The sequence below is a fragment of the Heliangelus exortis genome, chromosome 2, assembly GCF_036169615.1.
Source record: "Heliangelus exortis chromosome 2, bHelExo1.hap1, whole genome shotgun sequence".
Lineage (NCBI taxonomy): Eukaryota > Metazoa > Chordata > Aves > Apodiformes > Trochilidae > Heliangelus > Heliangelus exortis.
In genome coordinates this window covers 135,135,345-135,160,529 of record NC_092423.1, presented here as the reverse complement: position 1 = coordinate 135,160,529, position 25,185 = coordinate 135,135,345, and the positions used below count along the sequence as shown (strand labels likewise).

Genomic DNA, 25,185 nt, shown 5'->3' with positions numbered 1-25,185 from the left:
AGTATTTTCCAAATGTGCCAGGAAACTTGTCTCCAATATATGACAAAACATGGAAATTCTGAGGCTCAGGAGGTGTTCTCTAAGAAATGCAGGAGCCTATGCAATGAAGGTGTAATAGAACCCTGAATATCAATACTAATGGTAATTCTTGCAAGAGGAAGGTAATAAACACTGAAATAAAGTAATAATTACAGCTAACTGCTTCCCAAGCAAAGGAAATTTAGGCAGTGTTACTAAAAGTGAAAGGGAAAGGTGAAATAGATAAGAAAAGAAAACCTAATGCTTTTGTATTTGGAGTAGAATGTACTTTTCCCCCCATGTGGAAGGGTGTTTCGGAAGTCACAATATTGTGGGTGCACAGCTCACCACTGAGTGATAAACCAAAGTTTTGTGGAATATAACTTATTCAAAGGGTTTTTTGTATGCTCTTGGTGAATGGTCTGTCTCAGATGTTTATTTATTCATATTATTATCCCTTACTTTGATCACACTGTCTTTTCTGGTTAATGAATCATCATGTAAGCAATTTGGACAAGATCAGTAATGTATTATTTCAACTTATGCAGCAGAGTCATTCGGCCATACTGCAGTTAAGCACTACAAAATTATCAGCATAAGTACTATTAAAAGCAGAATCACCCATATATCCTTGACCCAGCATTTTTAAATGTTCTCGTGTTTGGACATTTTTAATGAAAAATTCATATTATACCTCAGATGATCATGAACTGAAGAGACCTTTTCTAATAAATAGGACTTTATTAGTAGCCATTTGCTTCAGAGCTAAAAGGTATGATTGTAGTTAGAAAAAAAATTACTCTGCAAATAGCACTTCATCATGCAAGATCTGCTTTTTGTGTATTTCTGAGTCATATCATAAACACTGAGAAAAATGAGCAAATAAAACAATTTTACTACTATTAGTTATATACTTTTAATTATAAATTTACTCTTCCTTAATATATCAGCAGTATTTTCAGCTGTATTCTGACTGCAAGATCCTTGAATACAGTTCAATGGAAAGAGAAGGAATTACACTTCCATCTTGATATGGAGTGGACATTTTATTTCAGAATTTTCATTAAAATATTTTGATTCACAATGTGTTGTATTTCAGAATGCAGCGTTTTTACTTTACATTTATTTATGCGTTACCACAAGTTTACACTCTTGAGAGTATGCATACATATTAATGACAGATAATACATTGTATCATATCCATATATAATCTGAAAGATGTTCTGGTGCATTATGAAGTATTCATGAAAATACTTTAAAAATAAGCATGGATTAAGGACTTTAAATTCCATCTGATCTACATTAAAGGGTAGAGTTTATGTTTTCTAAAGAAGACATTTAGTTGACAGGCTACTATAAGAACATTCAGAAAAATAATCCCAGTGATCTCGTCTTGACTAAACAAAGGCTGTCTAACCACTACATATCCTGCCTACTGAGCTGTAGTCTCAACCTGCTGCTTGAGATTCAATATGAAATATAAAAAAGAAAAGACCTCTAAAGAGTTTGGTAATGTCATCATGACATCCCAGAAGGCTGATTATGACCCTTTGCCGTCAAATACAGTAAGAACATTAATTCCATCAAGAAATGGCAGTACTGGAAAAACAACTGTGATGCAGGTTTTGGAGACAATACTGATTCAATTTTATAAAGGAAAATGCTAAACCTAAAATTTTATAAATGAAAAATAAATTATAGAATTACATCCTACATTTCTTTTGCAAAAATGGCAAAAACATTAACATTTAGAAATAAGTACAGATATATAGCTCTAACTTTGTAAAACGTGTTTTCTATAAATTTAAGAAGTACTTCATGCCAAAAATAATGGTAGAAACTAGACTGAAATTTTACTATAAGAAACAGCATGTGCTTTGAAAACAAGAACACAGGCAGTCAGTGAAGTGATCCAACTGCATCAAACATTTGTACTTCTAACAGAGCACTAGTGTCTCGCAATAGTAATTCTATATATAGACCTATAAATATCAACACCTGCTTACACCAAGTATATGCAATATATATTAAAAAGTTAAATTTCATGTTACCATGGAAAGAAATCTTTGTTACTCTTCACATAGAAGCTCTAAATGTTTCAGGTGCCATCTAGTGCTCAGTTCTCCTATGTCAAGATCCTTTCTCTGCCTGCAGTGTTAGGACATCATTTGTGAAGGTCTGTAGTGGGGAAACCTTGGCTCATTAGTCAGTTGTGAGGCATGGTTGATCAACTATGGACATGTGTGTGTATCCTCTGACTATTTATCGGTTGGTTCAGGTGACCTTTGCCATCAGGAGGCTTCTGAGATGGGCAGCAAGCTTACCTTGGTGGGTAAGCTGCCTTTTCCTAAATTCAGTTAGCTTTTCATTTCTTTGGTTACTGTAAATTCTCTAGGTAAGAAGTGCCAGTGAGGAGCAATGCAACATTTATATAGTAACTAGCATAAGGCAAAATAAGGAAAGGTAACAGTGTAAGAAGAATAAATAATATTGTGAGAAATGTCCTACCATAAAAATATAGAAATTGAAGAGTAAATTCTTTTGTATAACTCTAAAAGGCATAGTAAGCAATATTGCAGAAGGAATATAGATTTGATATAGGTTTTAATATTATATTTTTAGATTGTCCTGGATTCTTAAATAGTCTTTGTTCCATAAATACAATTATACAATTAGAGTTCCTAGATATCTAGGGAATACAGCTATGCCAACAAAAAGTGCTGAGAATCACTAAAGTCTAAATGGATCAATCCTGTTACAATTGATGTGGGCACAAAGGGTGCATCTGTCTGGGCTTCATCCACCTGGGAAGCTTAACAACCAACCCATGTGGCAGATACAGAACCTCAGGTTTTGAACTACACTGATAGTGTTGAATACACTTAGAACAGTGTGGATGGGGAATCTCTGTGACCCTGGCAACTATGCACTCATTCTAGAACTTCATGGAGTCTCCAGTGATTTTTCTCATTCCATGCACTATGTCCATTTACCTTCCTTAAACACTTGGGATTTAACAGGTGCCCTCAGCACTGGAAAAGAAGAGCAGATAAAGCTTTAATCAAAGTCAAGTGGATTTTGGTAAAGACAAACAAGGGTGGCTGGTGCTGAAATCTGTACAGCTCTCCTAGCTAACTATTCAGTCTTTACCTCTTTGTCATTCCCTTGAGGTAACACTTTAGAAGTGTCTGATGGGGAAATGTCAGATTTAACCAGATCTACTGAAACTTATGATCATCTTCCTCTTGATCTTATGTGGCACTGTGTTACTCTGTCATATGGTAAAATTAGGACTGATGTCTTCTTGCAAGGTCTTTCATCTCTCTAGTGCTGTACTGCAACTTTAGCTGATTTAAACAGGTATTCTGAAAGGAATGTATTGCAAACCCTGGACCATTTCTTGTATTACATTTGTCAGGCTCACAGCATCAATGTTACTACAGTACTATAACTATAACTCATTTCCTTCACACATCCTGGAGGGGTTTTGCTGTACTTCTTTTTGTTGTTCTTCTCTTGCTTGTAGAAGAATTATATTATATACATATGTTATATTATTATATTATATTATATTATATTATATTATATTATATTATATATTGGTATATTACATTAACTCATTAAAAAAGGCTATTAAATGTAATTAGCTGTATTATCTTTAGTGAACAGTAGAGACCCTCAGTGAGGTTACTATTACAAAAATATTTGTCTATCAGGAAAGAGCAATTAGAACAGAATTAAAACCATGTTTTACCTTTTTTTCCTGCCTGCCTGTTTATAGATAGGTACCATAATATGACAATCTCTTTTGTCTGACCCACGTGAAATGCAGAAAGCAAAACCTCAGAGTAGTTTTGGTCATTAACTGTTATTTCTACTACAGCTATAAAGAAATGAGAATTTCATAACAGTGACTCTTCATTCTGAATTTCTATCTTGAGGTGATACATTTGTTCCGATCAAAGAGTAATCACTCATGTTGCAATATGCAAAGGAAAAACCTGGATTTGGGGAGGAGGATTTTTTTTTCATTCAGTCTTCATTTTAATAAATCTGTATTGTTCATGGAAGATCTTTTTAAAGTATTCATTTAGAATGTCTCTTTCTTAGCTCTCTGCACCATACATATTTGTGCAGTTAAATTGTCACTAAGATACTAAGTTTAAGATATTAAGATATTAAGTTTTATAGTTTTTTTCCTTCACTACAAGGATGTTGCCTCCTCCAAATTTTTCTTGTGTTTTACCCCACTCTGTAAACTCAAGTGGGACAGGTGTCTAAACGTATATTTCAATATGCGTGTAGGAACACAGTGATATTTCTATACTCATCAGTTATTCATTTATTCCTTTTTAGATTTAAATCTAAACCATACTAACTCATATATTAAGAGCAACATGCATGAGGACAGACTGGAAAAGAAAGCAAAATACATGCTTTGAGAAAAAAAAAATCAAAACTCTACTATTATGAGGTAGAAACAATGGATCTAGGATACTTCTTTAGATTATAAAGCCTTTGGAAAAATATGTGCAACTAAAATATACCGTTACAAAATTTGATATAAGTGAATTTTGGACAACTAAATTTCAGGATACTTCATATTGTTACAAATTTATAATCTTTCCTAATAGACACATATTACATGCACCACTCCTGAAGTCAGTCTTGAGTCTTCAATAACAAGATATTTTCACTTGTGAATGAAACAACATATATGTGTTGTTTTTCCAAGGGATGTCTATGTACAGCCATGTTCTAGTATTTCCAGCTATGCCAAGAACTGTCCCAAAAGAATGGTGTATTCCCTGGACCACAGTTAGATTTTTCTGGCAGAGGAGTTAATTTCTGGAATAGCAGACATGAGTGAACAAGCAGTCTAGGACTAGTGCCATGCAGTAACACAGAGAGATAACCAAACTGTCAGTATAGGGATACAGGAATACTCAGTTTTTAAAATAATAAATGAAATATATACTACTCTCTACTGGGGTATTCCATAGGTTTTTCAGAGAGTGACTACAACGTGAAGACATACATTTTATACTGACAACATGAATCACTTTAGGTCGCTGCTTATGAGATCATAATTATTTGTAATAACTGTGAACAAAAACTATGATAGACACATAGATCAACACTTTCAAAAAGTAGTATTTCTGTTCCTAAATTTAAATATCAGATTTAGTGCCTGAAGAATATTAATCTTCAGCAGAGAAATATACAAATAGTTTCCACTGAGCTGAATGCCCATCATCAATAAAATGATATAACAAATTCATTTTTTAGTGGAATATTTGCAAATACTTGACCTAGATATTTGGACACCAAATAATGTAATTTTAATATATTAGGGAGCTTGGGTGCTACTCTTCATTTAGTAAGTAACATAAAAAAAATAATTCCTTCCTTAAAATTTGAATAAAAAGAAAGTAAATTTGAAATGTCCAAATCTGATTATGACTTGATTTTCCTTGAGTGAATGCTCATAGTCTCAACTTTTCACAGCTTTGGTTTTGAAAGGACTCTCACAAAGATATTATATTTTACGTAATTTAATTTGAATAGCTTATTAATTAGTATTTATAAGTGACTGAATTTCTAGTAATTAAACTCTTTAAAGGAGCATGTCCATTCTTGCTAAACAGAACTCTCTGAGGCATATTTTACCCAGAGTCTTTAAAGAGAATTCCCACTGACATAAATAGGAATTAATTTAATATAGAAACTCATTGAAAACCACTAAAGAGTATTTTGATCCCTGTGTTTTATCAACAGGAAAAAAATGGAGAGGACAAGTAAGTTAATATGCACCTCACTTACAGATGTAATATTGATTATAAAAAGCATTTTGGTTTGGTGTAAGCAAACAGTGTCCATAATTTCAGAAATAATTGACAATTAAATCTAGGGCAAAGAAAATTTTTAGTCAGAAATAAATTGAAACAATTGGGTGAGCTCGCTTTAAAAAGGAGATGAACAGCCACACAATAAAAATGTAAAGAGTAGGATTTAAAATACTCAATTTTGCTTATTTTCAGAGCACATGAACAAGGGTAAATTTAACCAAATTAGAATATGGCAAATTTAAAAGGAAATACTTTTCCACACTTCATATCATTACTGAATATAAGAATGTGACTGAAGTAAAAAAATCTGTTAAGAACTGAACAAAAATGACAATCTAGTTTAGCAGTTCCTGTGTTCTCTGACAGATGACAACCTCAAGGTAGCAATCCATAGCTTTAAATGGCTGGAAGCTGTAGTGCACTGTTACTGTTACCAATTCAGTTACTTGGTGAATTGCATCCATCCCCCTCAGAATAAAGCATTTGTGAATGTTGAAGATGAAAATAGTCATAGAAGAAACTTATACATTTTAAAGTGTGCAATTCACTTTCTTCTTTATAATCTAGAATCAGGAACAAATTTGCTTCTAGGGTTAGAATTAGTAAGACTTTCATGACATTAAAAAGTTAATGGAAAATGCTAGATGTTCTTTTTTGGCAGACAGATAGTACTGCAAGTGGAAAATTAGTTTTATTTTAGAAGAAGGATGATTTTTAATTGGTGCTTTAAAATATAATATATTTTCATAAGAATATGTTGCCTTCTGTGAGTAATTCTTGATGAGACAGCAGTAAGAGTAAAGAAAGCAATTTTATACAGTGACAGTTAAAGGCATCACTAATCTTTATATTCTTCATTTCAAAGGACAGGGAATCTTTTTCTGACCTTTTACAAACCAATAATAAATAAAGGCCTCTGAAAGATTTCTCTTCTTGGAGAAGCCAAAAATTACAAACACTGTTTACAGGCAGGGTTTTCAAGTTAATATAATATGATACATAAGATAAGCAAAATCCACAGGATAATATTCTTAACTCTATTTTGACATACTGTGATGATAAGTAGGAACTCAAGTGGCCTTGATAACCTTTAAAGGATTTAAGAGAAATCCCTTTGAATAAATATGCAGGAATCAACTGTAGCATTGACTTCTCTACAAAGCTTGAAAGCAGATTTGAGCACAGGAGACTTTTGCTGGAGGACAGAACACTTAGCTTGATAAAGCAGTAGTAAGAATACCACTTTAGGTGAGCTTGAAATGATCATGAGCAGGCTAACTGTATAATTATCCATGCATAAGGTTATGAAAGTCAGGTCCAGATCCACAGAGTTTACTCTGTAAGATAAAGAAAGCACTAGTAGCAATGACAACAGCAACTAATAGGCATGTTCAACATATTCACATCAAAACATGATTGATACAATAAGTCTTGCAGATGAATACAGTGTTAGCATATATTGTATATATAGCACATTTATAGAAATGTCTAGCATATACAGCTTATATATTTGACTACAGTGGATTCTTTTAATAACTGTTACATAGCTTTTTTTTCATAGCTGGTATCAGAAATCTATTAATATATCTAAGTTCTTGGCATGGAAGTTTGACAATTTAATGTAACTCATGATCCATACTGTTTGGTTTGTTGTCTTTGATACCTTTTTTCTTTAACTGAAACCTATTAGAACAGTATTTTTCTTTCTTCTCTTTTTTCCATAATATAATTAAATAGGTTAATATATATATGTGCACACACATGAGCATATGAGGGATACAGAAGAACAATTAATTCCATGGAACTCAAGAAAATAAATTAAGACAATACATATATACCCTTCTTTTATCTTGTTTCCTCACTTTGTAGATTAAGGAAATTTGCTATGAATCCAAGTATGTGTTTACCTGATTTGCTTCTTCTCTGTTAGCATTATGCTGGTAAGCATACTCTCTACAAACTTTAAAGAGCTCAGGATGAGATTATGAAATCTCCTTTTCTCAGACTTGTACAAAATCTATCTTTTTATGTTCATTAACTAAAGGACTTCATCAGTAAATGACAGAAAATGCTGTAATCAAGCTATTTGTGATGCTGAATCATCAGTCAAATACACATTTGGAGTGTAACTCCTAATAAAGCTGAACTCTTAATTAATGTCCTCAGAGATCAAACAGCAGAGCTGCAACTCATTTTGGATTCTCAGTGGTTTAAAGGTCTGCATTAGAGTTTGTCATCCAGATCTATGGTATTCCATATGTTTAAATTAACCAACACTTTGCTCAGAAATCAGTTACTCTCAGTTAATCAGTTACTTTTACCTCATTATATAAAATCTATTAAATCATTCCAAGAATCCTGATCATGCTCAGGCGTATGTTGGTTAAAACCTTCACCTAGTGTTCTATCTCAAGTACTTTTATTTATTCTTCATTTTGGTTGATTCAAATCTGATGTTCTTTTATGTCTGTATTAGAGTTTTGTTTATTTTTTTGTATCTGTATAATTTAAGACACAGAAACATGTCAAGTTCCTTTTTTTCTTCTTTGTATATAATGTGTTCTTTGATATCAACTAAAATATATTAATATATCTGGAGCTTAAGAAAAGCCTCATGTTCTACCTTTGGTTATGTGGGTACATACACAGACACTTTAGAGACTAAGTCAGTAATGGCACTTCCATGTTATGAGTTGTATAATATCCAAGATAACACACTATATGCCCAAAGTTGGCATAATTTCTGTGTAGTATATTCTACAGCACAATGCAGTACTGCTTTATAAACACATTATAAGTAATAATTTTTTTTCTGCTTCAGAATTACAGAGTAGTTCCTGTGGCAATCCAGGAGTTCCACCAAAGGGTATCTTGTACGGTACAAGATTTGATGTAGGTGACAAAATCCGATACAGCTGTGTAACTGGATATATTTTGGATGGTCACCCTCAGCTAACTTGCATAGCTAACTCTGTGAATACAGCATCTTGGGACTTTCCTGTGCCTATCTGTAGAGGTAAGAGAAATGCTACAGCACTGTTCTCGAATCTAAGCATCATATTTATAAGCATGAATAAGTTTAAAATCTCTTTGAATAATTAACTTAACTGTGACTATACAAAGAAAAGCCTTTTTGAATATTATGATCTCTTGCTCACATGATGTGTGTCAGCATGAACACCTACTAATGTTTAAGTCACCATCCTATTAAAATGGTATTTCTCATTTATTTTTAAATACATATAATGAAATAAGAACTAGAAACCTAGCAGTAAGCAAGATGAAAATGTCTGTGTTCAACCTGTTGACAGCTTCGGGAGTGTAAATTTGGAATCCATTAGTACTTCCCAAGGACTGACTTTTTGTCAGGTATTAATTTGGATATTAAGCACGTAGAAGTATGAAAATACCAAAACTATACAGCTAGGGGGACTTCCTCTCATTCTTAGTCAGCTTTGATATTTTAAGCCTTCTACATGGGATATCCCTTCCATTCTTACAAACCTTGTAGGTCAAATCCTTTTCCCTTATGTTAGAAATTTTCTGAGACTACCAGAGAGAAATGTGGCACAGTAATAAAAGGAGCTAAGCTGATAAAATTGAGATATCATATACACAACAATACAATAAAAATGTATGCTGATGAAATATTGTTATGTTGGGCAACCTTTTAGGTATTTTCTCTGGATACACAGGTTAACTTTAGAGAATGTAAAATATATCTCTGTCTAAAACATTGATGCAGTCTTGCAGGGACTAGAAAAACATTCCAACAGAAATTAGCATTCTGATAGATTTATCATTAAAAAATAAAAATTCAGTTCAGTTAAAACCAGTACTCCGAAGAAGCAGTTATGTATGGGAAATGTGTATGCTACTTCCCAGAAAGATACTAGGTAATAACAAAGAAAATACACAATCAAGGCATAAATCCAAACTTCGTTTGCGGAGATGATCACAGAAAAGAAGAGAATATATTAACTTGCACAAAACTTCTATTCAGACTAATGGACTATTGTTCAAATTCTTGATCTGACAGTTTTGAGATGAATTGACATAAAACCAGTAATCTTAAAGGAGAAAGATGAGAGACTTGAACCTGATGCTTCCACTTGCCAGGCAGTCATCACAGTCACAGTGTTACACGTACTTTCTTTTGATGCAACATTTTTCTGTAGAACTTTGGGCAGATTTTCTTTGTATTGCAAGGGGTTATGAAAATACACAGTGCAAATTTGAATCTGAGTGAAAAGCTGCCAAAGTGGTCCTGTGGTTAACATAACTTCTAATGTGTAAGCAGAAGACTACCATGTAAACATCTGAAAAACATACTGCTTTTTATTCTTGACTTAGAGAGGCCATTATCGGAATAGTATCACTCCCTAGGGCAATATAGAACTGACAATTTGGAAATGATTCAGAGAAAGAGGAAACAAGTTCTGCTGGGTTTCAATATTGTAGTTTTGTCCAGAGACCGAATGAACTCTAACTTTTCACTGTATGCAAAAGAGGTGACTTAATTTACTGCTGACTCTCATGCAGAAGGAAAACATTTTTTTTGGAAAAGACAGTTCTCTCTAATCAGCAGCAGTGAAGAATCTAAGGGGTAAAAGCTTTACAGATAAAAATTAAAAAAAACAAGGCAAGCATTTTAATACTAGTGGTTACGAATCACTGAAATGTAACCTATGAATGTGACACATTCTTGTTTTAAGTTTTAACATCAGGCAAAAATGGCTTAAAGGCTTAATGAACAAAATCACTGTTAAGTTCCACGTTTAATTAAAAATTCATCTAATTATTTTCCATTGTTTTTTCTTTGAATCTATGCTTTATATCAGAGACATCTAACTATACATTTAAGAGAGAGAGCTTTGTGATTCCATTTAATGAATTTGTCTTAATTTTGTCTAATACAATTATCCAACACAGAATTCTGCAGAAGGTTGCTACAGGTGATTAACCACTAATGATCTTCTTATCTCTTTCTCTCTATTTGCTGTGGATACTCTTGAGGTTAAACAGCTACTCATCTGTATGAAGTTTCTCTGATAAATGTCTTACTGTTCCCTTCCAATGGTCATTACATTTAGAATAAAAAATCCTGAGACAAACAAGTGAAGTGGTGTATAACTTTGAGGGTATACATACAAAAATTATTTTTTCTCAATTCTAAAAAACTTGACTGCTGTTTTTTGATAGGCAGCCAGGGCTTGCAGACATGCAAATGCTAGCTGCTCATGTAAATATAATTAGTGGGACTGGAGAAATACTGAGTATTTCAATGCCATGACCTACAATGAAGTTTCATTGTCTAATTTGTTAGAAAAAAGCTCCAAGAATGGGACAAAAGTATACTGTATTCTGTGTTAACTGGGGGGTTTGTTTGTTTGTTTTTACCTATAGAAAAAAAAATTAACAAAGTTCTAAAGTTACAGTATGCTTAGATGTCAGTGGAGCCGAGCTTAGAGATGTCTTTGTAACACCTGTGTGACAACACCATTGTCATCTCCCTCTTGTAATTCAGAACAAGTGAATTTAGGAAATATAATTTTTTTAGATAATTACTTTTACATTGTCCATTGTAGACCCTCCAGTACACTTTCTCGAAGGGGTGTATCTCTATGTATGCAGCCTATAGTAGTTCAGAATATGAGAGAGGAAAAAGAAAAACTTCATGTTACTACCAAGAAATATTGAGGGAACAATATAAGCATTTCACAAACAGATAAATTTGGTTGCTGGAGTAAATGATTTTATGACAGTGTGGCAAAGAGAACCTAGTAATGTAATCAGTAAGTAAGCTGACTCAGCTGGGCTTTGGGGGCTGTGTAGAGAACAAAGCAGGAGATAAAGTCGAAGTGCTGCAGTTGATGCTGTGCAGTGCATTAATGAGTGGAACTGACAATATACACAGAGGAAAATAAAGTGTGCTAACTTAAAAACAGGAATAAATTACATCTCATGGGGAATGAGCAGCTTTTTGTCTGAAGCCAGGTCTTGTGTGCAAAGCCAGTCTTGTGTTAGTCCTTATTCTTGGGTAATGCCCCTTTTTAGCTGTCTGCAAGTGGATTAAAAACAGATTGGATTATTTAAAGAAAGTAAAAGGAAAACCAAGAGAAGTATGTCATAGAATGATGCATTTCTATGTAAGATATGAGGATAACTTGACACTAATGAATGAGCAGTTTCTCAGAGATTGTTGCACAGATTCTTTTTGGGACATTATAAATCAATGGCTTAGAATAGCCAGCACTCTTAGGAATGGTACAGTAAAAATGAAAATTGTCTACAAATGGCAATAATACTTCTCTAAAATTGGAGAAGTTAATTAGGATTATTGGGCTGGGGGAGGGGAAGAGAAAAAATCATGAAAAAGGTCTACCATTTTATTGGAATAGTCATATAATATAAATATAAATATTGTGTGTTTTCAAGTAAATGCTGTTTATGTGCAAGATCTAAAAAATAATACCCTGCATTATTTTTGCATGACCTTTTGGTGACTTTGAATTTTTGCAAAGAAGAACATTGTGAGCTCTTTATTTTTAGTTAATTTTAAAATTCGGTTTGAAGACAAAGAGAATCAAATGGCTCTATGAAAACCATTGAAAATGCTCTCCAGAATATCCCACCATACTCATCTCATTATATTGGTGCTATTCTCAGGATAGTATCTGGTTTTCATTATCAGGATCATTTTAGCACTTTGTCTTATGAGATGGATTTCAGATCTGTAGCCTGGTTTTAAAAGATAATATTTAAAATTGCCCACTGATGAAGGAGTCTGAATATTGTTCAGTTGTGTTACAAAAATAAATTAAAAATAAATTTAGAATTTCACAAAATTTAGTCATCTTTTTGTTCTGTTCTGCAAGTTCAGAAGTTGAAGAGAATAAGCTATAAATTGTGTTGATATTGGAAAGGCATTTAATTGTAATAGAAGCAATAGCCAATTTTCACTACACCTGTAAAAAAGATTCCACTGTATTTAAGGTGGCCAAGAAAAACATTATTAAAAATAATGTTCCGAGCTTTAAATATCAAGGAATGTTTTATTAGTTTTGGTTTAATTTTTCTTTATGTTGGTATTAGGTTTTTTTTCTTGTTTGGTTTGTTGTGGGTTTTTTTGTTTTTTGTTGTTTGTTTTGTTTTGTTTTGTTGTTTGGTTGGGTTTTTTTGTTAGAATACATTAATTGTGGAATTCAGGCAAGGCTTTTATCTTTCAGTATGGCCCATGGAATTAAACACTTGTGGTAAAGCACAAACAAAAGGTCTCCAGGAGCTGCAGAAAAACCTGGCCAAAGTCCCAGAATAATATTGCACTTATTTACTGCCATCTATAAATCTCCAGGCTGGCAAAAAATACAGTGCCATATTCCAATTTTCTAACTATATGAAGTAAAACCCAAAGTGCACACACTGATGGGAATGATGTTGTGGTTTAACTCTTCATTTACTCCTATTTCATTCAAAACAAATACTGAAAAAGGAGTATTTGAAGCTCGTGGGTCGAGGAAATGACTAGGATTAGGGGTTCACTCACTAGTTACGTTCACAGGCAAAAAACAGACTCATCTTGGGGAAAAAAAAATCAATTTAATGTATCATTAGTCATATCAAAACAGAACAAGGGAAAAAACAACCAACCCAAAAAAACCCCTCCAGCAACAAACCCAGAATTTAAATACCTTACCCCATTCCTCCCTTTCTTCCTGGGCCCAAATTACTTTATTCCCAGTATCTCTGCCTCCTTCTCCCTGGTGCCACAGAGGGACAGCGAGTGGGGTGCCTGGCCCGTCCGTCACCCGGCGTTTCCTCTGTGACGCTTTTCCCTCCTCATGGGGTGGACTCCTCACATTCCTCCCTCGCTCCAACACAGGGTCCCTCACACGGGAGAGAATCCTTCATGAACCCCTCCAACATGGGTCCCTACCATGAGGTGCAGTCCCTCAGGAACTGCTCCAGCCTGGGCTGCCCACAGAGTCACTGGTTTGGGAACAGTCACCTCCATTGGCCTGGGGCCCTCCATGCCTGCAGGTTCGCATCAGCTCCATTAATGGTCCCCCATGACCTGCTCCACCGTGCTCTGATATGGGCTGCATGGGGACAGCTGCTGTCTCACCATGAGATGTAGAGGAACCTCTGCTCAGGCATCTCCTTCCTCACTGATCTTGGTATCTCTTCTCCCACCTCCCCCTCTCCTCTGCCCTGAGGTGTTACAGCAGTTCGGTTTCCCCTGTGTCATGTTAATCACTGAGGGCCACATATGTCTGTTGATGGGCATGGCCTTAGCCCGAGGTGGAACGGGTTTTTTTCCCCAGTTTATAGCAGGAGCCATGCCCAGGGGACACCCTTCCCCACTGCCAAAACCCCACCACAGCCCACCCAACACTGGGATATGTACTTCTGAGTCTAGGACTGTTCCATGATTATTGTTTTTAGCATGAAAATATACAACATGTAAGAATACCCAGTCTCATGAATAGACTGTTGTTTTAAATCCTCCCATTTCAGTTGCTATGAATAAAGTACTTCAATAAAAAGAAAATATAGTTCATATCCAGAGGCACTAATTTTTTCTATTTTCAGCAGCTTCTCACAGGAGCCAGCGCTGGGGCTCCTCCCCTGCTACCAAAACCCAGCCACACCAACTCAACACAGAATGAAAAGGAATGAGCAGCAGGAAAATCAGTAACTGGCTGGTCCAGACACTCAAAGTACAATTATAGTGACACATCTGCTAGGACAGTCAGTTCTTTTCATGTGATATACAGTTACATGCCAATCATACTACAGGATTAATAATTTCAAAGTGCTGTCATCTTCCTTGTTTAATTGCATAGCCTCATTTAAGAGGCAGCTAAGTCAGCAAAGTGACTTGTCAGTCATTTGCTCAACCTAGTTGTTCAAAGCACCCATGCTTGCTTTCGTTATTCTGGTATCTCTAGATGCATGGGTGCTCTACTATCCACTCGTGCCAGTCACTGTCGATGTTCAAATAGGAAATTGTGTAAGAAAAACAAATGCATGCTAATATGTGCATACTAAGAAAAAACCCTACTGTTTAAATACTCTTAAAAGGGACTCGGACTTTGTGAGTCTATAAACTCTTGCCTTACGTTAAGGTCAGCCACTGCCTGCCTCACACTCAGGCATGGACTGATGGCTCTTCTGGGTACTATTTTCTTGTTATTATTGGTATGACATTATCCTTATTACAATCATGGGATTTTTTAAAATAGAAAGGTACTGAAGCATATTCAAAAACTAAAATATAAATTCAACATATGGTAGAATTGTCATGGTCCTTTTCACTTATCCTTCAATCTGTCAGCCATATATCAATAGAGCAAGATACTCTCCTTTTGAGCCTGTTTCATGAGGAACTGCCTAGAAGCTGAATATTTCAGTCGTGCATAGTGGACAATATTTTAAAATTATTTTTACCTTAATCTGTATTTCATTTCACTTGCAAGTAACCTTGTGATCATCAGATGAAAGAAATGTTACATATTTTTGTGAAATATGTGGGATACCACCTTGTTACTATAATTTTGTTCTTTTTACTTCTGCTGGTATCAGTTAAAAGGAATTTCATTCTCTTTGCTAAGGATAATGCTCCTAAATTAAATTTAAAAAAGAAGTCCCCCCAAACTCCCTTACTGGTATAGCTGTTTGTATACAATATTATCCTTTGTTCATTAGCACAATAGGAAAAAACCCCAAACAGCTCAGTGATTTTTGCATACTTTTCTCTATTTCAGTCCCAATATTATTTCTTCAAAAAGCCTTGATAAATCAGGTGATCCTTTTCACATACATGTCATAATTTCTTAATATTATTTAAAGAATTCTAGTTATCAGAGAGGACAGAGTACATTCAGTGATTCTTGGGTTGAATTTCAGGATGACAATTTAACTCATTTATTTCATGTAAGAGTACAGAAATTGCAGCTAAGAGTTCTTCCAGATTTTGGAAAGCTTAGGATACTTTTTATGGCATTTTTATGGTAAGCCCATCCATTCAAAAATTTACAGAAGTACTGGTGTTTAGAACTCTGCAAGCAAGTTATTTCTATTCCTTAGTACAAATTTCCCTCTACATCCTTAGTCCCTTGTATTTGAGAATGGTACTACCATATTACAGTTGATAATGTAGTACATATCAGTTTAGATTCCTGCAGTTCAACTAAGTAAGTAGTTTCCTTGGACAGACTTTGATTTTCATGATTGATTTACAGTATTAAAGACAAAAAACCCCTAAGGAAGTAGATTTCTGGTATCTTGGAGGCTAAGAACTGTACCTGGAATGTATTTTTAAACTAAGCTTTTTCTATAGTTTCATGATTTTTATTTTTAAGGAAGGTGGTATTAAAAACGTTAAATGCTGAATGATTTTTTTTCCTTAGTTCCTTCAACAGAAAGGGAAAAAAATTGAATTAATTAGATCACTTCCGGGTAATAGAATTGCATTGCAAAAATATATCCATGGCTTTTTAAAATATCATTTCCATATTTTGGAATGTATGTTGAAACACTTGACGTTGTTTTTGGAGCTTTGGAGATTTCAGTAGGAGTTCAGCTGTCCAATGACTATGTTGCTCAATGTGTTATGTTTAACTGGGGTTTTCAGTATTTTGTACTTGTTAAAACCAGTGGTACCATATGCCTAACATCATATCTGATTTTTCTTCTCGACTGATTCTCCTTAGAGTGTGCACGTAACTACATAGGACATATTTGTGTTTGTGCACAAATTTCCTGATGATTGCTTTGAGCTTTGATTGTTAATGTTTATCAAACATATTTGAAGTAGTATTTGAAGAGGACATTAACAAAATGTAAAAACCTGCAGCATATATAACAGTTAAAACCAGCTTAAGGTGAAATCATAGAATCATAAAAAGTTTTGGGTCATATGGGACCTCAAAGGTCCTCTAGTTCCAACCATCCTGCTCTAGACAGGGACACCTCCCACTAGACCAGACCAGTTTGCTCAAAGCCCCACCCAACCTGGCCTTGAACACTTCCAGGGGAGGGGGCATTCACAAATTCCCTGGCCACCCTCACAGTAAAGAATTTCTCCCTGATAATCTCATTTAAATCTACCACCTTTCAGCTTAAAATTCTTACCCTCAGTCCTATCACTACACACCCTTGTGAAAAGTCCCTTCCCACCTTTCCTGGAGGCCTCTCTAAGGTACTGGAAAGCTGCTATAAAGTCTCCCCAGAGCCTTCTCTTCTCCAGGCTGAACAACCCAACTGTCTCAGCCTGTCTGCATAAGAGAAATGGCTGTATAACACAGGTGTATTGAGATGGAAATGATAGATAACTCAGGAGAACTTCTTTTTCTTTGCTTCAATGCACTGACACAGTATCTGGAGCAGAGATTTATCCTTCTGATTTATCCTGTGAAAAACTTTTTTCTCATAGTACATAGGTACTGTAAAGCCTTGCTCTCTGCTCAATTGTGGCCTCAGGTTGTCCTTTAGGTAAGTCAAACTCAGCTGTAGGTACTGGGTAAATGGATGGGGAAGGAATTAAATTCCTATTGAACAAATGGGTTGATTTGAATTATAATTTTTATAGACCAAAGAAAGAGACAGGGAAGTTACATGGTGGCTTGTCTGGCAATGCCTTCTGAAAGGTCAGACAGAAACCATATTAAAGAAAAGGGGCAAGGAATAGAGTGATGTTGATGAAGCAATTTAATATTGCTAGATCAAAGGAAAAGAGATTAATTTAAAATGAAGATAACTGGTGGCAATACTTATAAAACTGCAAAGGCTATACAAAGAAAAAAAAAAGACAGGGAACTTGGATGTTGAAAATAATGTAATGCATTGCTAAATGAAAATTCTTCCAATTAACTTAAGGGTGATGGCAACAGGCAAAGAATAAAATAACAGGGGAAGCAGGCAAGATTAATGATTTGAAGGGTGATTCTGCAACAGAGTTACTATACTATAAGAAGGAAAATATTTTATAGGCATATAAGAATTTTGGGAAGCTAATACTTTATCTAGGCAGCCCAGTACCTAACTTCCCTTTTAGTATAGATCTGGATTAATTTTGTATATTGGCTCCATAGTTCCTTTTTACAGAACTTCTAATTTGACTCTGGAAAAGTATGTAAATCCAGGATGATATGTATCTGCACACACATCTTTTTCAGAACTGCAGTTTTCAGACTTAACTCTAGATGTATACATGAGAAATGTGAAAACAGTAACTATTCTAAGCTAATGATTCTTTACAAAAAGCATCTCTTCAAGAGCGTAGGCTAATTCTTAGATTCCAGATATGATTTCTGATTTTGGTTAGTGAGTTAAATCAGTTTACAGTTTTCACAAGCTCTGTTGGAAAAACAACAGGTTAATATGGTTTTGCAGCATCCTCTTTAGTCTGCTAACACAGTAGCGTTTCCATGCCTTGTTTCTCTATTTTCCACACTACCTTCTGCTCACCGTCTAGAGCCTGAGGTTCATATGTGCACAGCAGAGGTAGACAAAAATGCTCATGTATCTTGATGGGCTAAGCACAAGACTGCATGCTTATTCTGTTTGTTTTGTACTATTGCATACAGCATTGCAACCATCCTCATTTCAGTTACCTCTGGATTTCATTTGTTTGTGTCTCATGTCTACCCTGCCATTTTGAACTATAATGATCTTGCTATTAGCCAAAGAATTTTCTCTCATAAATTTCAACCCTGCATATTATCTGCTTAGTGCCAGCATTATGGAGATGGCTTGCAGACATTAGAGATTCTGTAGCCCTCTCGTCCCAGAATAAATTACTATATAATCTGCATGTTGCCAGCTCAGCAGTTGGCACACTTGGTAGACTCTGCTGCGCTTCAGCCATTTCCTGGCCAGGCTAGCATAAAGAAAGTTGAATTGAGAGATTTTCTAACTGTGCACAAATAATTACACTAAAAGCTCCCATTTCTGTCATCCCAGTATTTCACTCTTCCAGTCTTTATAAAGATCAGTCTTCCTCCTTAATTGTACCATTATTTGCATAACAGTCTGAAAGATCTATGGTCGACATCAAGAAGTTGCTAGTAAAGAACTTTGCCATCTATCAGTCTTGCAATACATTATGAACAATGGCTTGGAAGCTATCAGCAACTCCTGGAATGTCAACAGACTAAGTTTATTTCTGGACAGTGTTCGGATACCTCTGTTAGATAAGAGTGTCCAGTTAGAGGATCAATATTATACATATTTTTTGAAAAATATGTAAAAAGTGGAGCTTTAAATATAAGCATTAGAAACTAACAAATAAAGAGACTTCCTTAAGTTGATGATGCCTGACATATTACTTGTAAATTGAGGAAAGAAAATGGAATTCTGGAATGAAAATATTTTTTTCTTTTGAGTTATATTCCCCTTCTCTTCATTTATTTATTTAGGGAGTTCTCAAGACAAATTGCTCGTGTCTAAGTATAACACTTGTCATAGCTATCTCCAAAGCTTTTTGTTGTTAAGCTACCATTTCAACTTCAAATGAAAATCTAAAGCAAACCAAAATAGCAAATGAAGATAAATGAACTGCTTAAATCACAGACACTTTTAGAAGGAAAGTAAATAGTCAACAAATAATTTTCAAGGTCTTGTAACAGCCAAATATTGGTCCAATTTATTTTGTAATGCTAAAGATTAAACATTCAGAAATCAATTGCAGTATTTAATGTGAACAAATATTTCACAAGCAAAGTAGAACTGTGCAAACCAAAACCTTTTGTAGAGTCTGGAAATCAGAAGCGCAGAAAGACCATTTTGCAGAACTGGCAACTGAGGACAAGGGTCCATATAAGAATAGGACTGAAGTACAGGCTGCCCCAAAGAAAGCAAGGAATTCAGAACAATCCTGCCTCAAGGCATAGGCATCAGGCAGTTATTTGCAAATGCCTGAAGCACTGAAATGTGCTGTGTTTCATGAGTCAACTCCATTGACAGCAATTCTAGGTTCAAAATGATGGGGTTTTTCATACACAAAGCAAGTCTAACATTTTGTACATGAAAATGTGTATATTCAGACTGTTTCTTCTACTAAATATGCATCTAAATATATAAAAATGAGAGTGTTCTCACTGAGTTTCTATATGAAAAAATGCTGCATCATTTGTGTAGATTGTTTTGACCCTCAATGTGTTAGATGGCTTGGCTCAGTTCAGCTTGAGTAGATTTAGGATGTTTTTTTACAGGGTTATTTGGAGTATTGTGTACTATATTACTTCATAAAATTTGAATTGCTTTCCATCTATATGATTTCATTTACTATTTATGTATTTCTATATATATTTGAATCACTTTCCATCTACATTATTTCATTTATTATTTATATATTTATATATAATATCATATGTATATTTGTATATTTATCTTTGTGCAACTTTAAAATTGGTGTAAATAAACCTAAAATATTACTTTGTCTTTCAGTGTAGGGCAGTTACATATTGTATAGTTTTCCTTTTTTTAATGAAAGGTATCCTGTATCCTGTATCCTGTGTGCTTCTCTGGCAATTTAAGTGTGGTATGAAGTGAAAAGTTGTACATAAAAACATAAACCAAGTTGTTGCTAGACAATTAGGAAGTCTTGCATTATTTGATCACCAGTTCTGGAGGATTCTATCCAGCTCACTTGCAGGGTTTCCATGGAAACAACAAAGCCACCAAGAAATCTGTCCTTTCTCTAGTTTCTCTCCCCCACTTATTTTGTATCTAGTTTGTATTGTGAATAATAATTTTATTTCAAATGCTGCAATAAATGGAAGAATTTAATCCCCACATTAAACAGAAAATATTGCTTCCCATAGTAAGCTCTGAAAATCTGTGTACCACATGTTCTGTCCTTGTGCTGTCCTAATTGTAGGCAGTTTTAGATTAGGTGGAATATGGTTATTTATTTAGAGAGGATGAGGGAGAAAAAGTGACCAAGACTGCTCTTTCTGTCATACTTCTTTCTAGTGGCTTGAAGGAAAAAAAAAAAAGTTTCTCTCCATGTCATGTGACTAACATCATCTGACTTGTTTGCACCATCTCTGAATGTCCATAGTTCTCAAAGAGTACTATAATCCTCAGTGTGGGTTTTTTTCTTGGACAGAAATGTTTGAGCTTAAATATTTCTGATGGGATCTGAACTACGTATATGGAATTGAGATGTTCAATGGCAACTGCAGAGAAATCATTCTTGCAAAAAATACTGTTTAGTTGAGAAGACATTTTAATGAAAAATTAATTCAACAGGGTATCAGTAAATACATTGTTAAATCGATCTTTGTAATGGAAATTAACTTGTGTTATCTTAATAATATAAGGATTATATTCTGTTATGGGATTTATGAAAAAGAAAAAGAGTTTAAGGAAGTCTGGTTGGTTTTTTTCATGGCTTCTGGCATTATTAAAATGTGCCTTTCTTCTCATGATAATTAATTTTCGTATTATGTGACTTATTGCCATCATCACCACTTAATATTTTTAATTAATTTTATGGTAGTTCTCAAAATGTATCGGAGACTGTATAATGACCAAGGAGTTAAAAAGCTTTTTGTAAGGCCAACTTAAGTGAAGCTACAAATTGGAGTGCTGTTTAGCTAGATTTGGAATAGGCAGGATGAGAAGTTTTCCTTCGACCATCATCAATACACAAGTCTACATGCTCATTAGTTTTCTGGACTACATTTAAAGCCATGAGGGTGAAGCAAGCTCTTATAGTCTGTCTAATGTTCACAGATAAAATAAATCAGAGTCATGACATCACGTAGGCCTCTGGAGGCCTCTGTTCCAACCTTCTGCTCAAAGCAAGATCAACTACAAGAAATTGATCAGGGCCATGTCTAGTTGAATTATTCATATCTCCAAGGATGGAAACTCCAGATTGTCTCTGGGCCTCTGTTCCAGTGTTTAACCTCACTCACAGAAAAATTTCTTTTTCTCTATATTGAAATAGAATTTGCCACAAACATTTGTGTGTGTTGCCACAACACACCCTGTGTTCATTCTTTCTTGTCCTTTCACTTTACACCTTTTAGAAGACATTGGCTCCATTTTCTCTGGACTTTCCCAGCAGGTAGCTGAAATTGACAGTAAGATCTCCCCCAAATCTACTCCCTCATCTGAAAAGATCTGGTTCTTTAAGATTCTCCTCCTGTTAGACACCACATCATCTTGGCAGACTTATACTTGATTCAGTCCAGCTTGCCTGCTTCTTTTTCACTGTGTTAGGCTGACCCCAGCTGGATGCCAGCCCCCCACCAAAGCTGCTCCATCAGTCCCCCTCCTCAACTGGACTGGAGGGGGAAAATACAGTGAAAGGTTCATGGGGAAATCACTCAGGGATTATCATCACAGGCAAAATAGACTCAACTAGGGAAAATTAATTTATTACCAGCCAAATCCGAGTAGGGTAGTAAGAAATAAAACCAAATCTTAAAAACACCTGCCCCCCCCCCCCATCCCTTCTTCCTGGGCTCAACTTCAGTCCCAGTTTTCTCCACCTCAGCAGTGGTGAAAGAGGACAGGGAGTGGAATTGGAGATCAGTTCATCAAACACTGTATCTGCTGCTCCTTTCTCTTCAAGAGGAGGATTCTTCACACCCTTCTTATGCTCCAGCATGGGATTCACCCCACAGGAGACAGTTCTCCACAAACTTCTCCAACATGAGTCTTTCCTACATGCACAGGCTGTCGTTCTTCCCTAACTGCTCCAGCATGGGCCCTACCATGGAGTCACAAGTCCTGCCTGCAAACCTGCTCTTGTCTCTCCATGGGGCCACAGCCTCCTTTGGGTGTATCCACCTGCTCTGACCTGGGGTCCTCCAGAGGCTGCAGGTAGATATCTACCCCACTGTAGACCTCTATAGGCTAGAGGGTGTCAGCCTGCTTCATCTTGGTCCTCACCATGGGTTACAAGGAAATCTACTCTGGCACCAGGAGCACCTCTTCCTCATCCTTCTTCACTGATCTTTTCTCTCACGTATTCTCAATCCTTGCTCCAGCTGCAATTGCAGTTGCTGTTGCATGGTTTCTTCCCCTATCTTAACTATGTTTTTACAGAGGGACTATGATAATTTCCAATGGGCTCAGCCTTGGCCAGCTTCAGGTCCATCTTGGAGGCAGCTGCCCTTGGCTCTATCAGACACAGGGAAAGCTTTTAGCAGTTTCTCACAGAACTCACCCTTGTAGCCTCCCAGCTACCAAAACCTTGCCAGACAAAGCCAATGCACACAAACTGGACTTCTAAAGAGGATGTGATGCACCGTAAAAGTTTTTATTTCTCCTAAATAATTATGTAAAGTGCCTAAGGTGGTCAGCTCAAATATAGAAATGTACCCTGTATTTATATAAAAAGTTAAGTGAGATGTCTGGTTCTGTATGTTAAGTGGTACTTCAAATAAGGAGACGGAAACTGCTGGTAAAATCTATCTTAAAGTACCAGACTATGAATAAGGAGAAGCATGAGAGAAGACAAGATAGTAGGCAAGAAGATTCTGAGAAATGGAAGAGACAATTTTGACACTGTTAATGTCAACTCAAAGTTGACACCAAATACAAAATAGTATTAAAAAAAAAATACAGCCATTGTAGAGTACTAATAAAAGGAACAAAAGACAAGGTCAAAGCAGAGGCACTCACTGATGAGGAAATGGAAAAGGTGTGCAAGAGGTTATAACCATATACAACTGGAAACAAATATAAATTTTCAATAGCAATGGCTAGTCATGTTTCCTCTCATATATATGCATCTGTTTCATAAACAAACAAACAAGCAATAAACTTCTGAATATAAACTTTATATCTCCATTTTACTTTCTCTTTTTTTCCCCTCTGAAACAACATATGATCATATTCAAGGGTTGCTCCTTTTTATTTGCTATAACCAAAGTTCTAGTGTGTTTTGTCAAAAACGGTAGATCCCTCTTGGCTAAATTCAGTTAAAGATTTTCAGTGGGGCAAGTAGAAAATGATGAAAATTATCTTGTCCACAAACTAACAGACCAAATAGCAAGGAATCTAATTGCATCGGAGATTCTTGTAACTATTTGTGGAATAAAGCATAGTATATTAATTTTAAAAAAAAGTAAAACAAATCAAGGAAGACAAACTCTATAAATCTGCTGTATTTTTAATGAAAAAATATTATGTATTTTCTTGAAAACTCTAACAATAGTCTTATAATTTTTTCATGCAACTTTCAAAAATTTACAAATATTAAAGTGATGAGTACATTATTTATATATAATATTTAAATATAGATCATATATTTATACAATATATAAATACAAATCTACATTTAAAAAACATAGTGGGGTGACATGCTATATGTACCCATGATCTTGTGATCCTAATTTTGAGGTAATGTAGTTCATTTGTATTTTTGAAGTGGTATGCCACAGGCTGAGAACTGCACTTCCTATTTTTCACAAGCTCTAGTATTTTAAAAGCATACTTTCAAATAATAATTTTAAATGATTTCTGCAGAAATGTAGGAAATACTGGATCACAGTACAGGGTAGGAAGAAATCAGAACATGGCTTCAAAATAGTAGTCATTCTCATTTAATTGACATTATTGTAAGAGAGAAATAAAACCACATATAGAAATAACTTTAGTTTACAATATGAGAAAAATTTGAGTTGTAAGTACCACGGATTTTAAATACTTAAAGTATAAAAAAGTAATATAAAGTAAATTATTTAGTTCTATTCAGTCACATCTCTAGTCCTTCGAAAACAAGAAAACAAAAAAACAGGGTAAAATGATTTATTTTCCGTGATAATGGTTGTTGTAGCACAAGAAACATAATAAACATGTTGAGCAGTAGAACTTGGCTCTCTGGTGCTTTCCCTTCTGTGGACTTTCAGAACCTAATATTATGTATTCATGGCCCAGTATTTTCTGCAATGGGAGCAATAATTTTTCTCTACCCAGTGGCTTATTCTCATGAAAATCTTACCAATGTTTTCCAAGTGTGTCACCATTACTGCACAATTTCATTATGGAATCAAAAGCTTCTGGAGTGGGAAGTGTTTGTGTATCAGCATCAGGTTTCAACAATGCAGTCCTGGGCTTCTCTTGCATTTTGCTGTACAAGTAATCATATATGCTATGTTCTCCTAAGTATAATGTTTAACTTATATGACAATAATTTATGCTATTTTTGAATTATTTAACTTTCAGGTAGTCTGTATTATAATGTAAGGAATGTTTTTCTTTGATTACGCCTGTTACACTGATACTGTGACGTAAATAACTTGACATGCATTTTATTATTGTATCAGTACATTGTATGCATTGAGAATGCAAA

General features: G+C 35.0%; 1 protein-coding gene across 2 annotated transcripts in view; it reads left to right on the top strand.

The window, feature by feature from the left end:
* CSMD3 (CUB and Sushi multiple domains 3) overlaps positions 1 to 25,185 on the top strand; it is a 544,465-nt gene that overhangs the window by 125,224 nt on the left and 394,056 nt on the right. For both annotated transcript variants that reach the window (XM_071738231.1, XM_071738232.1), the window contains exon 4: positions 8,689 to 8,883. In XM_071738231.1, coding sequence (XP_071594332.1) covers positions 8,689 to 8,883 — 195 coding nt within the window. The remainder of the gene's footprint in view (positions 1 to 8,688; positions 8,884 to 25,185) is intronic.